This window comes from Myotis davidii, unplaced genomic scaffold (assembly GCF_000327345.1).
Source record: "Myotis davidii unplaced genomic scaffold, ASM32734v1 scaffold384, whole genome shotgun sequence".
NCBI lineage: Eukaryota > Metazoa > Chordata > Mammalia > Chiroptera > Vespertilionidae > Myotis > Myotis davidii.
The window spans coordinates 426901-441605 of NW_006295385.1; the positions used below are offsets into that span (position 1 = coordinate 426901).

Below are 14705 nucleotides of genomic sequence, written 5' to 3' on the forward strand. Positions count from 1 at the left end.
CACCAAAGCCACTGTACTCAAAACAGTCTGGAACTGGCACAAGAATAGGCATATACTAGTAGATCAATGGGACAGAACAGAGAACCCTGAAATCAACCCAAGCCATTATGTTCAATTAATATTGGACATGGAGACAAGGGCATACAATGGAGAAATGACAGTTTCTTCAATAAATGGTGTTGGGAAGATTGGATAGGTACATGCAAAAATTTAAACTAGACCACCAACTCATACCGCAAGAATAAACTCAAAATGTATGAAAGACTTAATTGTTTAAGTCGTGAAACCATAAAAATCTTAGAAGAAACCATAGGCAGCAAAATCTCAGACATCTCTCGTAGCAATATGTTTGCCAATACATCTCCTAGGGCAAAGGAAACTAAGGAGAAAATAAGCAGACTGGACGACATAAAAATAAAAAGCTTCTGCACAGCAAAACAAACCATCAACAAAATGAAAAGAGAGCCCACTGTATGGGAGAACACATTTGCCAATGATACATTCAATAAGGGGTTAATTTCCAATGTATAAAAGGAACTCATAGAACTTAACAAAAGGAAGACAATGTAATTAAAAACTGGGCAAAGGCCCTAAATAAACACTACTCCAAAGTGGACATACAGAAGGCCAAGAGACATATGAAAAATGCTCAAAGTCACTAATCATCCGAGAGGTGCATATTAAAACAACAGTGAGGTTTAAAACATCCTCACCTGTTAGAATGGCTATCATCAACAAATCATCAAATGACAAGTGTTAGTGAGGATGTGGAGAAAAGGGAAACCTACCTAGTACATGGCTGGTGGGAATGCAGACTGGAGCAGCCAGTATAGAAAACAATATGGTGTTTCCTCAAAAAAATAAAAATGGAACTCCCATTTGACCCAGTAATCCCACTTCTAGGAATATATCCTAAGAAACACCAATCAGAAAGGATATATGCATCCCTATGTTCATAGCAGCACAATTTACCATAGCTAAGATCTGGAAACAGCCTAAGTGCCCATCAATAGATGATGGATAAAAATAAAACAGTGGTAACACAATGAAATATTATGTAGCTGTAAAAATGAAAGTACTCTTACCATTTGCAATAGCATGGATGGACATGGTGAATATTATGTTAAATGAAATGAGCCAGTTGGAGGAAGATAAGTATCACATGATCACATTCATGTGGAATCTAATGAACAAAATAGATCTAGAGAGGTAGAAACATTTAACAGGCTGATGAATTTCAGAGGGAAGGTGGGGGTTGGTGGGTGGGCATGGAGTGATTAACTGGGAAACATATGTATATGTGCATAGCCCATGGACACAGACAATAGAGTGATTAAGGCCTGGGAGGGTTGGGTGTGGGGCTGGGGGGAGTCCCTGGCAGAAAAAAAACCCCAAACAAATAAAGGGATCATCTTCAATACTTTCAACAATAAAGATAAATTTAAAAAACCCACAAATACCTAAGGATTATGCTCATCACATTGTTTTCTGCCAGTATATATACATAATATTAAACAAAAACAAAATAAAAATTATATAATCAAGGAAACCTAAGAGTCTACTGATTTCTAGCCTAAGCTTCTTGGCAATGGTCATACCGTTTTCTAAAAGGAGAACAAGGAGGGAGCAGATTTGCATTGTAAAGCAGGGATTCTGTTTTGGCCATCATGTTTGAGATGCCTATTTTACCTTGAGGTGGAGATTTCATAAAGACACTTGCTATGTGTTTAGAACTCAGGGGTGAGGAGTTTGGGAGTTATCAATATATGTGTAGGGTTTAATGTCATGGTGTTGAGTGAGATCATGTATATAGAGATGTAGATACAGCAGAAAGAAGGTTAGGAGTGATCCCCAGTGGTCTCCAGCACTGACAGGCTGGGTAGATAAGAAACATCCGATGGCTTTGAGAATGAGCACTAGGAAAGGTAGGAGGAACACCAAGAGAATGTGATACCATGGAAGCTGAATGAACAACAGCAACAACAAAATTGAGAGTAGTGGAAGGGGCCTGAGAGAGAGAAAGACAAAAATAAGTGGAATGGATAAGACACTGGTCTTAGTGTAGCTACAGAGTGAGTTTAGTGTGAGTAGTGATGTAAGGTAGCTGGAGGTTGGCACATTATGGTCAGAGAGTTGTGTATTTTAGATGGAACATGTCTGGATGTCAAGGTCCAGGATTTGTCTTGGTCCTTGGGTTACTTTGTTTTAGCTGAGGGACAGTGGTTTGCTTTGAGACAGTAAGACAATCAAGAGTCTAGGATATCAGATGGGATGTTTACATGGACTGTGATCATCTACAGTGAGGGTAGCACTTGAGGTTAAAGAGTAAGACTGTGAAGCTGTCAGTGTTATGTAGGTCTGTTACTTGGTAGAAAACATGGTCAATAAATGGTGGCAGGTGTTGGGACATTATGGCATGAGCCTCAGAGAGAAGGGACTGCCTTCCAAGTGCTGAGCAGTAAGGGTTTGGACTTGCTTGGAGAACTGGGAGAAGCCAACCCTGCATCTTGCCTGGCAGGCACAAGTTTTGTGGGTGAATTTAAGAGTGACAGCACAACCAGTGAACTCACACTCATATTCTGTAAATAGCTTATGGGTGTGTCAGTGAATTGTGTATCATGGACTCGTGTTCTAGGAGGTTCAGCGGAAAGACTGGGGGAGGAAAGAGAATACTGGAAGGCAAAGGATTACAGAGCAGTGTCGTGATGAATGTCACAGGTAGAACAAAGTACTGAACTTCTGCCTGTTGCTCTTAAAGCATCTTTCATAATACCTAACTTTTAGCATGACCCTATTGTGAAATGCCTGCCAGGGCGAGCATTTATTGACTGTGCCCCAGATAACCAAATGAGTTAATCTTTTGAATAGAATTATTTACCATAACTCATGTGAATGTGGAAGGGTGTATGCCAAACACAGTCACTGTAGTTTGGGCATAAAAAGTCCTTCTGACAGTAATTGTTGGCTGGTATGTTCAGCCTGTGATGATTGAGGCGACTTCGAGAACAGGAGAGCAACGCCATGTCACCAGAGGGAAGGGTGCTTATTGTTGGGTGTTCCATTACCATCCTGGCTCGGGGCCATTTGAAATGCATCAAATTGTCAATTTGTTCTCGATCTCAGAGCTAGGGCACAGCCCCAGTTGAAGCTTTTTAAGGTGATAAAGCAAATACTATACTCAAAGTATTACCTGTCAGTTTTGAGGAGGGTATAAATCATTCTGTTCCCCAAGACAGAAGGAGGCTGATTTCTTCCATGACCTCTTCTCCTCCTTCTCCCTTGAGGTTCTGGAAGCTGCAGTTGAGAGTTGGGGAAATTGTACCCACATATAATAACAGAAAAAACAGTGGTGCTATGAGACCCTTGCTTTATCAGAGGAAAGTTTTTGATGTCTTGAAATGAGGTAAAGTATTGTCCCTGAGGATGGTAGAGGTTGAAGAAGAGAATCTTTGGAGATTTCTAAGTTCTGATGGGGGGGTCGGGGGGGGCGGGTTGTGTGTGCTTGTTTTATCTGATTAGGAACAGATAAACTGATTAAGGAATTGTTTGGGTACCAAATAGAAGAGGAACCTCATTTTATACTGAAAATATATTTACACAGAATATGTATAAATGCAAAATGTGTGTCGTTCACTAGAATTTTTCAGGAAAATTTCCCTTTCTGGAATGAAATGAGCATAATTTTGACAGGAAAAGTAGGTGATTATTTAGGTAAGCTTCCAGCCCTTTGATTCTTCGAGTGATGCTGTCATTGTTTGATTCATTGTGGTGCCTACAACTGTTAGTTCTCAGTGATGGATGTATTTACGTCATGTGCTCAGTCCAGTGAAGAACTAGTTAACTTGTGATTTAACTAACTGTCCATAGAGATCATATTACTTTTCAATAGATGTAGCTTATTGTTTTTGTTTAGGTTAGCTCTGAAAAATGACATTTTCTTATTAATGTGTACCTAAACCTCTCAGGACTGCATTTTATAGTGGTCTGTGTAAATGAAACTCTCATGGGCTTTGAGGAATCGGATAAACAATTCCTTTTTTCCTTTCATGGCCCTTAGTGTCAGTAAAAATCACTGCCAAAATAATACCATGCAATACAGAGTGTCTTTTCTATTGTGTTTATAATTTTATTTGAACTATAATTAAATAATGTCAAGCTTACAACTGTAACAAAATAGTATCTGCTGTTTGAATAAAACACAGGCCAAATTCTATGCACTTAATTAGGCCAAGCTTGCACTGACCTCAGTAGGAATCTGGTTAAGGATCTCTTTTAATTACCCCTTCCTTAAAATATGTAAAAATTTTCACATTGCTTTTCTCACTCAAGGAACAATGCATGGACAGCTAAACTAATAAAATGTTTAAATAGATATAGATCAAACGTGAAAGGTTTAAACAGTTGTTTTCGTCCTGTAAGTCAGCTGAGAAAAAGCATGCATACTGTAGTTCTAAATTATGTCCGTAGAGTATTTCAAAACCAGTGAATTAATTCTCCTTTAAAAAAAATTGAGCTCATAAATGTTAACCTCAGAAGTGCCTCAAATTCTTCCATTGAAATAAACTTGAACTGACAATAGCCAGATGATGTAAAATTGAAACTGAAATTCTATCCTTGGCCCATCCCATGTTCTTCCCCATAGGTATTAAAGGAATCATAATGTTTCGTTGTATGTGAACTGTCATATTTAGACAAATGGGGCATATAAATTTCTTACTGCCAGGAGAAAGCAATTACCAGTGAGGAGAAGATAACTGGCAATAAATAAACAGAACTATGCTAGATAGTGAACGAGTTTAAACATACATTTAGAATGACTTGGCTTATAGAAAACAGACCTTTATATTTATCATATGCCTTCATTCAAGTTCCTTAATAAAAAGGCCAAATATGTCACCAAGGCATTTTATATGTTATTTTAGCATAAGTAAATAAATTGAAATATGCTATACTGTACAACCAAAACTAAAAAGAAAACCGGTTGCACAGAGAAAAACAAATAGCATTTTGAAAATGTAGAATACCGATATGAATGTTGTGTAAGAATATTGCCCCCCCTTTATGAAGCCCCCACATTATATCTGGGTGCCCTGTGAGCTGGGAGTTATCCCTGTTTGCAGATAAGAAAAATCAGTTCACCTGGTGCTAAGAAACTCCATTGTCCCTGAATGTGAACTCACATATATCTGATCCCAAAGGTGATAGGTGCTCTTGATTCCTGTATGTGCCACCTCTCCAGCTGCCCCAATGCCTTCTCTTTTATTTTGAAAAAGATGTGCCATTGGGAATCTTTGAAGTGGTTCTGGAAAGAGTCAGGAAGGAACTTTTTGACAGAAGAGGTTTCTTATTAAGTCGTCTTGTCTAAGCCTAACCCTAACCCCAATGCAAAGGGATAGAGAGGGAAGGAACTTACCTTATAGTCCCTTTAACTCTAAAGGTTCCTTCAAGGTGAAATAACAGTTCTTATAATTCCTCACACCACATGTGTCAGTGGACCTGCTCTCTGGAACTCAGAGAAGTACTAAGGAGTGGCTAAGCTGTAGTGCATCTGAAATTAGCAATTATTATCTTGATATCATTACAGAATTCAAGTGCAGTGTATTAAAATCTATTAGATCAAATTATTTTTTGAGGAAATTCTCTAAATGTTGTTTAGTCAGACTTGGATGTTTTTTAGACTCCAGCAATACTTTAAGGAGCTACAGAGTCAAAGCCCCAATGGAAAAAAAAGAATTTTGTTTCAAGGCATTTAGAAAATAGGAAAACAAATAAAAATTAAAGTGATGAGAAATCGAACTTTTCATGACTTGAGGAATTACAAATGAAAAGTACATTTAATGAACTCCCTATGTTTTAGGAAGTAACTTTAAATATATACATAAAAATAAAGAATAATATGTTAAAAACAGCCTCACTACCCAGAATTAATAAATAAAAATAACTTAAATAAAAAATTTTGTCATGTTCACCTTCTTTACTGAAAAGAAAACAATATAAAGCCATAGCCCCCATGTGACCACCATTCACTATTCACTTCCCTTGAGGTACCAGTAGGTTGGTGTGTTTAGTTTGTTTTCATGCGTTTCTACAATAAATACTCATAAATGATATGTAAAATTTTTTTGTGTACATCTTAAAATTTAATTAAATTGGGTCACATTCTACAATGTATTTCTCTATAGTGGTTTTTTCCCACTCAAAACTGCTTGATATTTGTCCACATTAAGATATACAAAGCTTAGCTTAGTCCTTTGCCTGGTAAGTCGCTTTTGTCATACAAGTGTACCTCATTGATCTCTCCATCCCACTGTCTGTGGCAGTGCTCCCCATCTTGGGTAGCTGCCCCGATATGTCCCTTCAAAAGCCCGTGGGAATGTCTCTAGGAAGAGAGCTGGAGGAGTGTTGGGTTAGAGGGTCCATCTTTCTCAGTTTTTACCAGGGAGTGCCAAACCAAATGCGTATAAGAGATACTATGTTTTTCAAATATAATATCACTATGAAACTTTTTATAAAACTCGCTTTAAAAAAAATATCCTGTTAACAGAAGTTGGCAGACTAAGGCTTGCAAGCCAAATCTGGGTTCCTGCCTGTTATTGAAGTTAAGTTTTATTGGAACATAGTCTCACTCTCTCAGTTATATATTGTTCATGGCTGTGTTCATGCTACAATGTCAGATCTGAGTAGCTGCAAAACAGACCATCTGGCTTGCAAAGCCCAAAATATTTACTCTTTGGCTTTTTAAAGAAAAAAAGTTGCTGACCCCTATAATAATAGTGTTACCTACTATCACTCTTTTTAATTTTTTTTATTTTGTTTATTATATTACCTAATATTAAGCAACATAAATAAACAAGATGATTTCAGGAAGTGATAGAAACAATGGAAAATGGTGAGTGGGGTGATGCTGTTAGGTAGGGTGGATGGTGGAGAGAGCCTGAAAGGATGCCATATGAGCTGAGACCCAGGAAATGAAGAAAGCAAGGTTCAGAGAAGTTAAATAAGTCGTACAAAGGGTCACAAGTGGTAAGTGGCAGGAATAACTCCAACTATATGGCTCTTTCCTCAGCTGTCTTCTTATAGTCTTGTAAACACTATACAAAGCAGATATGTAAGTGTAGCAGAGAAGCATAAGCAAAATGGTTTAGCTCTCCAGGACTTGGCAGGCCAGAAACTAGATTCTGATGTGCTGAAATTTGGCATCAGTACTGATGACTGGATTTGAATCATAGTCCTGTAACTAATTTTGGCTGAATCACTTAAATTTTCAGACTTCATTGTTTTTTGGTGGGGTGGGGGTGGGAGGGGCCGAGTCTGTAAACTGAGGAGGGTGTTTGGATGACCTCCATGGGCTCTGCTGGCTCTCACTTTCTGTGATTTTAGGAGGTGGCATTTGATCTGGGCTTTGGAGGGTGGGGTGATTTTGACAGGCTGCCTTGAAAATGAAGGGTAAAGGTATTCCAGGTGGTGAGAACAGATTGAGCAAAAACATAGTGGCTAGTAACTGGAGAAAGAATTCCGGGAATGGTGGGTAATAGTCTAGTCTGACAAGGCTATAGTTTTAATCCTGTAGAAGACAGGAGAGGCAGGAGGAGTGTGGTGCTGAGCTAGGGAGGGCCTGAGAGGTAAGCTCAGGAGCTGGGGAAATGTCGCCTGGAATTACTGAACAGGAAGCATGCTGGGTCTTTTTGTGAGCATCCCTGTTCAGTGACTAGCTTCTCCCTATATGAACAGTCACAGTGGTGGAGCCTTCTCTAGACCATCTCGTCCATGTTCAGACAGCTCTCAGTGTAAAAAATATTTTCCTTCCATGAAGTCAAAGCTAATGGGTTCCAGCTGGACCTTTTCCAAGGTGTAGATAGTAGAAGGTCATTGGGAGATTTTAAAGGGTAGAGGAACAAGTTCAGGGATATATAACGCAAAGGCTTGACGTAGCCCTGTGGCAGCACACATACAATATGTACCCCAAAGGAAGAAACTTTAAAAAGCATTCTATTCGTGAAATATGTGTTGAGCATCTATGATGGGTCAGTTAGTAACCAAGAGTCTATTGCTAAGAAAGAGGTCCTGCTCTCTCACTCGTCCCAGGCTCATGGTGATGGAGCAATAGACCATGATGACCAGGAGTCTGGGAATTTGGGGCAGGAGTACTTAACCTGGCAGATGGAGGCAAGAGGTCAAGAGTCAGAGGGCAGGTAAGCGTTCTGGATGTTGAGGACCTGGCCAGGTGGATCAAGGAGGGAAAGGAGAGCACCCAGGGCAGAGGGAGTGTGGATAGAAACACCAGTGAACGTGGCCTATTTAAGGAACTGAAAGCTGTTCTGTGGTGGGAGCGTGGTGTGTAGGCAGTAAAGTGGCTCCACATGAGGCTGGCGCAGTGGGCAAGGGCTTGTCATAAGGGGCTGTGTTTGCCAGGCTAAGCATTTTATATCCAGAATTTGATGAGAAGCCAATATTCTGATATGTAGTCTTTCCTCCCCAATTTATAGAATGTACATATACTCCTTTAAAAATATTAGAACATATGGAAAATATGAAGGAAGAAATAAAACTCACCTTTAATCTCACTAACTGTTAAAACCTTTGGCTCATTTCTTACCAAGTATGTTTCTATGCATAGATATAGAAGGAAAGCATAGTCTTATTGCAAAATATAGTCTGTAGCCTGCTTTTTCTAATGTAACTGTATGTCAGCATTTCCCAGGCCATGCCATTACAACTTATTTGAGAATTTAATTCCTAAAGACTACATATAATAGCCCAAAAGATGACTATGTCTTATACTTAGATGCCTCATAATGGAATAAAATTTAAGTTGCTTGCATTGTTCACTATCTATAATAAAAGTATAATATGCTAATTAGACCGGACGTCCTTCTAGAAGAAGCCCGGGCTGTGAGGGAAGCCCAGGTCCTGGGTGCCAGAGGGAAGCTGGTGCTGGCAGCCAGGGGAAGGAAGGCCTACTCTTGCATGAATTTTGTGCATCGGGCCTCTAGTTACAAATAATGTTGTGATAAGCAGCCTTGTTTGTAACTTGTATTCACATGTGCCTATTTCCTTGGGGTAGGTCCAGCCGTGGCCGTGGTTGCATGCTGGACTCCACTGTGTATGTTTGAAAAGCGTTATGACAGCAATGTGCAGAGTAGATTGGAAAGAGGTGATCCAGAGGCAAGCAGAGCAATTTAGGCCAAGTATGTGGGCATAACCTAAGGTATTAGCAGCAAGGCCCAAGAAAAGAGGAGATGCTAATGATTCTGACCGTCATGTTTGCTTGTTATTGTTTGTTTGCATAACAGCTTTCTGTGAACCTATTGGCAGTTTTTACATATTAATTCGGGGGTTTCGGGACCTCTAAGGTGACCGTAGTGGGTAGGGTGAAGCAGGTAACAGAGCTAATGGTTCTCTTCTCCACGGCAGGAAATACCAAGGGGAAGAGCAGGTTTGAAGGGTTGGCTTGGGGAGGAGGAATTTATGAACCTGGTATTAAGTTTATCAGGTAAAACTGTCAGGAGGTCGTTTATAAACTGACCTAATATAACCACTTAGGAGAGAGGTCAGAGAGGATGTGAGGATGGGGGAGCCATGCCCACAAAGATGGTGGTGTTGAGACTCTGGACAGGAGAGTACTTCTGAGATCAGGGTGTTCATGAGATGAGTACCTGGGACACAACCGGGAGAGTACTTACTCCTAAGTAGCAGACAAGTGGGAAATGGAGAGGGAGCTGGGAGATAAGTCAGAAGAAAGCCAGAAGAGAATGGTGCTGGGGAAGCCATGGGAGACGAGAGTTTCAAGGAAAAAGTCATCAAGCTGTCAGATGTTGCAGAGGCCAAGCAGGAAGAGGGCAGGAGGGTGTCCACGGGAGCAATTTGAGTCACCTCTCCACGTGGGATGAACAGATTCAGAGGAACTGTGGGCCGTCAGCCAGCTTGTAGCTATGTGGTGAGGAGTAAAGGGAGCTGGGGGAGTACGGCTGATGGCTTTTACTAAGTAAGATAGCTTGTGAAGGGTGAGAGAGGACAAGGCGATAGCTGGAGTGAGGGGAGGCAATGGAAAGATCACTTTTTCTTCTTGTTCATATTAAACAAGCAAAGCTAGATTTCCAAATTGTCATATGACTTCAGTTACCTCTCCAACATTTGCTGTTTGCCATGATGAAAGTCCTTTTATTGATGATTTTTTTGACATGATATACTCTGTCCAAACTTCCAGTGAAAGCACTACTGCCCAAGCTCCTAGGACCTTACTTCAAGTTCTGTTTCTGCAAGCCGTGGCCCCCATGTTGGTTCATACAGTCTCATTGGATTTTAATAAGACTCCTCTCAGTTTTTAAGCTTCAGCATACTCATATTTGGAATTGCAGTTTTAAAATTGCAGAATATGACTTGTGTCCTTGAAGTCTGACCTGAGGTATTGGTAAAAAATTGTAAATGTTTAAATTTACAGTTTAGAGAATTTTTTTTTAAAAAAAATATTTTTATTGATTTTTTACAGAGAGGAAGGGAGAGAGATAGAGAGTTAGAAACATTGATCAGCTGCCTCCTGCACATCTACTGGGGATGTGCCCGCAACCCTGGTACATGCCCTTGACCGGAATCAAACCTGGGACCTTTCAGTTCACAGGCCGACGCTCTATCCACTGAGCCAAACCGGTTTCGGCTAGAGAATGTTTTTATTGTATTGCCAAATGCTGAATAACAGAGAGCTTTAACCCTAACAAGCTCTAATTAGAAAGAGAAAAAAATCAAAGGCTGATGCCAACCAGACTCAAAGTGAACCAGAACAAGAAGTACTTTTATTGGTTACAGATCATCAACAATGTGTGATAGTCTTATTCATTTCCTTACTAGCAATAAAAACCTAACACGCTGTCTCTGGGGGCTTCAGACAGTCCTATTGAATGCATAATCAGTTTGTAGGTGTTTTTCGTTGGTAATGTAATGCTCTTTGGGGTTGCAGAAAATTATTTTTTGAGAGATGCTAAATTATTCTCGGCTTAAAAGCAAAACAAAACAACGTGGCAAATGTTTCTAATGTAAGAAGTGCATAGACAATGCACCGGATCCATTGATTTCTTGCATAAGGGTGAATTAGCCTATTTTTTAGTATAATTTCTCTCAGTACAATTGCTTTGACGACGTTGATGTCAAAAAGTTACCACTTTTTTACAGGCCATTGTGTTATAATGAAATAGTTATTCATGTAGGAGATAAAATAGAGGATATATACATATACATTTATATATATTTTTCTTCATAAAGAACCTGGCTATTTTTCCCTTAAGATGAGATTTACCTTTCTTTAAGATAAGGATTTTACGCTGAAATCTTTGTCCTTTCTCATTTCTCTTTGTTTTCCAGTGAAGTTCAATATACTATTTTTAACTCTCATTAGACCTTCCTTCCAGCCATTCTGCCTAGAACAGGGGCGGGCAAACTTTTTGACTCGAGGGCCACAATGGGTTCTTAAACTGGACCGGAGGGCCGGAACAAAAGCATGGATGGAGTGTTTGTGTGAACTAATACAAATTCAAAGTAAACATCATTACATAAAAGGGTACGGTCTTTTTTTTTTTTTAGTTTTATTCATTTCAAATGGGCCGGATCCAGCCCACGGGCTGTAGTTTGCCCATGGCTGGTCTAGAACCTTTAGACCAGCGGTTCTCAACCTGTGGGTTGTGACCCTTTTGGCAGTCAAACGACCCTTTCACAGGGGTCGCCTAAGACCATCCTGCATATCAGATATTTACATTATGAATCATAACAGTAGCAACATTACAGTTATGAAGTAGCAACAAAAATAATTTTATGGTTGGGTCACAACATGAGGAACTGTATTTAAAGGGTCAGAAGGTTGAGAAACACTGTTTTAATTATTCTTTTATCATTCTTGTCAACTCTTTTTTTTCCCCAATGGTTGCATCTTTATTAGAAAAGAAACCAAAACATTCTTGTCAACTCTTACCCTTGACTTTTTATCAAATCTAAATCAGTGTGCCTAACTCCATGGTTGGCAAACCGTGGCTCACGAGCCACCTGTGGCTCTTTGGCCCCTTCAGTGTGGCTCTTCCACAAAATACCATGTGCGGGCATGCACCTACAGTGCGATTGAAACTTCGTGGCCCATGCTCAGAAGTCGGTATTTTGTGGAAGAGCCGGTATTTTGTAGAAGAGCCACACTCAAAGGGCCAAAGAGCCGCATGTGGCTCGCGAGCCACAGTTTCCTGACCACTGGCCTAACTCATCTGTCATCTTTGCTACTGATCCTGGGTAGTTGTCAGCTAAAACTTGACAATTATGCCCATTATACCCTCTATAAATTCAGTATCTCCAATTTTTTAGGCCCTCAAGATAGCCTTAGGAATGCTTGAGTATTTCCTTAAGCAATTCTCCCCTTTGTGACTATTCTGCCCCCCATCTTTCAACTTTCTCCCTGCCACCTGTTCCCTCAGTCTCAGAAAATGATCATGACTCTTGTTTCATTGAGGTAGGACTGCTGAACATCCACCCACTTTACTACCACTCACTGTCACTACTTACGTATTTTCTCAGTCCATAGCACCTTCATTATTTTCCTACTTTTTCTCCTTTGTCACTAGGCTGCTCCACTTGAAAGAGTAGTGCCTGCTTGCTTCCCCTCTGTTCTCTGGCTTCCGCACAAACTGTTCTTGATGAGGTTTAAATGTTAACACCTGAGAGAGAGTTTTCACCCTTCACTTTATTGGGTCGCTCTGGTACTTCAGCATTATTGAGCACTACCTCTAAGCACCTGTCTCAGTTTTTATGAAACCCCCACTCTTGAATATTCTCCCATCTTAGAGTCTCACAAATTCAAAGTTCCTATTTTCCCAAAATAACAGGGAAAAAAATTAAGCATTTAATGCTTTACAAAATAATGAGTGTGAATGCGTATAATTCAGTATTAACTATACTTCTAAAATTATATTACACATTTATATTACATAAATATATTACAATTCAGTGTTAGTTATACTTTTAAAAATGAGATGGATATATTAATTATTCCTTGTTTTTTCTTTCCTAGTTAATGAAGGAGTTCCCTTTGTTAAGTATGTTCAACATCCACGAAAACCTTTTAGAGGCCCTTCTGGAGCTACAAGCATATGCTGATGTTCAGGCAGTCTTAGCAAAGTATGATGGTAAGTCCTTGTGTTTTTTTAAAATCTAGTTGAGTATTCCTTTTTGTGATTTATTCCTCTTTGTGTATTTAAGTGATTAGATTGGCCTGGCTGGAGTGACTCAATTGGTTGAGCATTGTCCTGTGGACCAAAAGGTTGCTGTTTCAATTTCCTGGTCAGGGCACATACCTGGGTTGTGGTTCAATCCCTGGTCAGGGGACATACGGAAGGCAACCGATTGCTGTTTCTCTCTCACATCGGTGTTTCTCTCTCTCTCGATCGCTCTCTCTCTCTCTCTCTCTCTCTCTCTCTCTCTCTCTCTCTCTTCCTCTTTCTCTCCCTCTCTCCCTCTCTTTAAGCATGTCCTCAGGTGAGGATTAAAAAAAGATTAGGTTGGAAGGATCATTTTAAATAGCACAGCATTTTGTTAACTATCCTCTTAGATAATTTTTGTTAACAGTTTTATGATGGCTTTTACAGAATCTTACAATTTAATGGTTAGTAGGGGCCAGAAATGTTGAGTGCCCTGTGCCACATCCTCTCGTTCCCTCCCAGCAGATTCCCTTCATACTCTTCCTGTCAGTGTTCTGCTTTATTAGCTCCATGGCCAGAAAACACTCAGCAGCTCTGTAGGCAGCACATACCCTACTGGGACAGCGCTGATTGCTGAAACTCCTGTTATGCTCCCACATTAGTTGACTATGACCACTACCTGTTGGTCATGTTGAACCCTTGCTACAGCCCTTGTGACAACTCAGTAAATATTTGAAGATAAAATTATATCCCGTTCATACCAGGTCTTCTTCTCATTAGCAGAAACCCCCATTTCTTCACATGAGAGACTTTGAAGTCTCTTAGCCTTTCTGGATACTCATCCATGAGCTTATTCCAGTTTGCCTGTTCTTTTAATTTTTATTTAAAAAAATCTTTATTGTTGAGAATATTACAGATGTCCCCGTTGTTCCCCCATTGCCCCCCCCAACCCGGTTTCCACCCTGCCCCAGGCCTTCACCACCCTATTATCTGTGTCCATAAGTAATGCATATTCTGTATAATAAAAGCCTAATATGCTAAGTGTCTGGTCGTCTGTTCAACCAAAGTGTAATATGCTAAAAAAAAGAGTGTAATATGCTAATGATATGCTAAGGCCACTCAACTGCTTGATATGACGTGCACTGACCACCAGGGGACAGTCAACTGGTTGACCAGTCGCTATGAGTGCACTGACCACCAGGGGGCAGACACTCTGACTGGTAAGGCTAGCTTGCTGCTAGTGTCCAGCAGATCGGGACTGAGCAAGACGGGCCAGACACACCCTGGAGCCCTCCTGTGGTCCCTCCCTGGCTGGCCAACCTCCCGTCCCTCCCTGGCCCCGTGCACCACTGAGGTCCCTCAGCTTGGCCTGTGCCCTCTCGCACTGGGCCTCTAGTATGCATATAAGATCTTTGGTTAACCCTTTGCGGTCGTATGAAATTTGGACATGGGTGTCGTACTGGTCGGAATTAATTTCCATCAAAAGAGCAGTGATACATAACATGCAAGATTATGAAGGATAAACAAGATTTCTTAATT

General features: G+C 40.3%; 1 protein-coding gene across 14 annotated transcripts in view; it reads left to right on the top strand.

Moving 5' to 3' along the window:
• Window positions 1-14705, top strand: part of ST7 (suppression of tumorigenicity 7) — a 240475-nt gene that overhangs the window by 137810 nt on the left and 87960 nt on the right. For all 14 annotated transcript variants that reach the window (XM_006770007.2, XM_015567992.1, XM_006770008.2 and 11 more), the window contains one exon: window positions 13040-13154. In XM_006770007.2, coding sequence (XP_006770070.1) covers window positions 13040-13154 — 115 coding nt within the window. The remainder of the gene's footprint in view (window positions 1-13039; window positions 13155-14705) is intronic.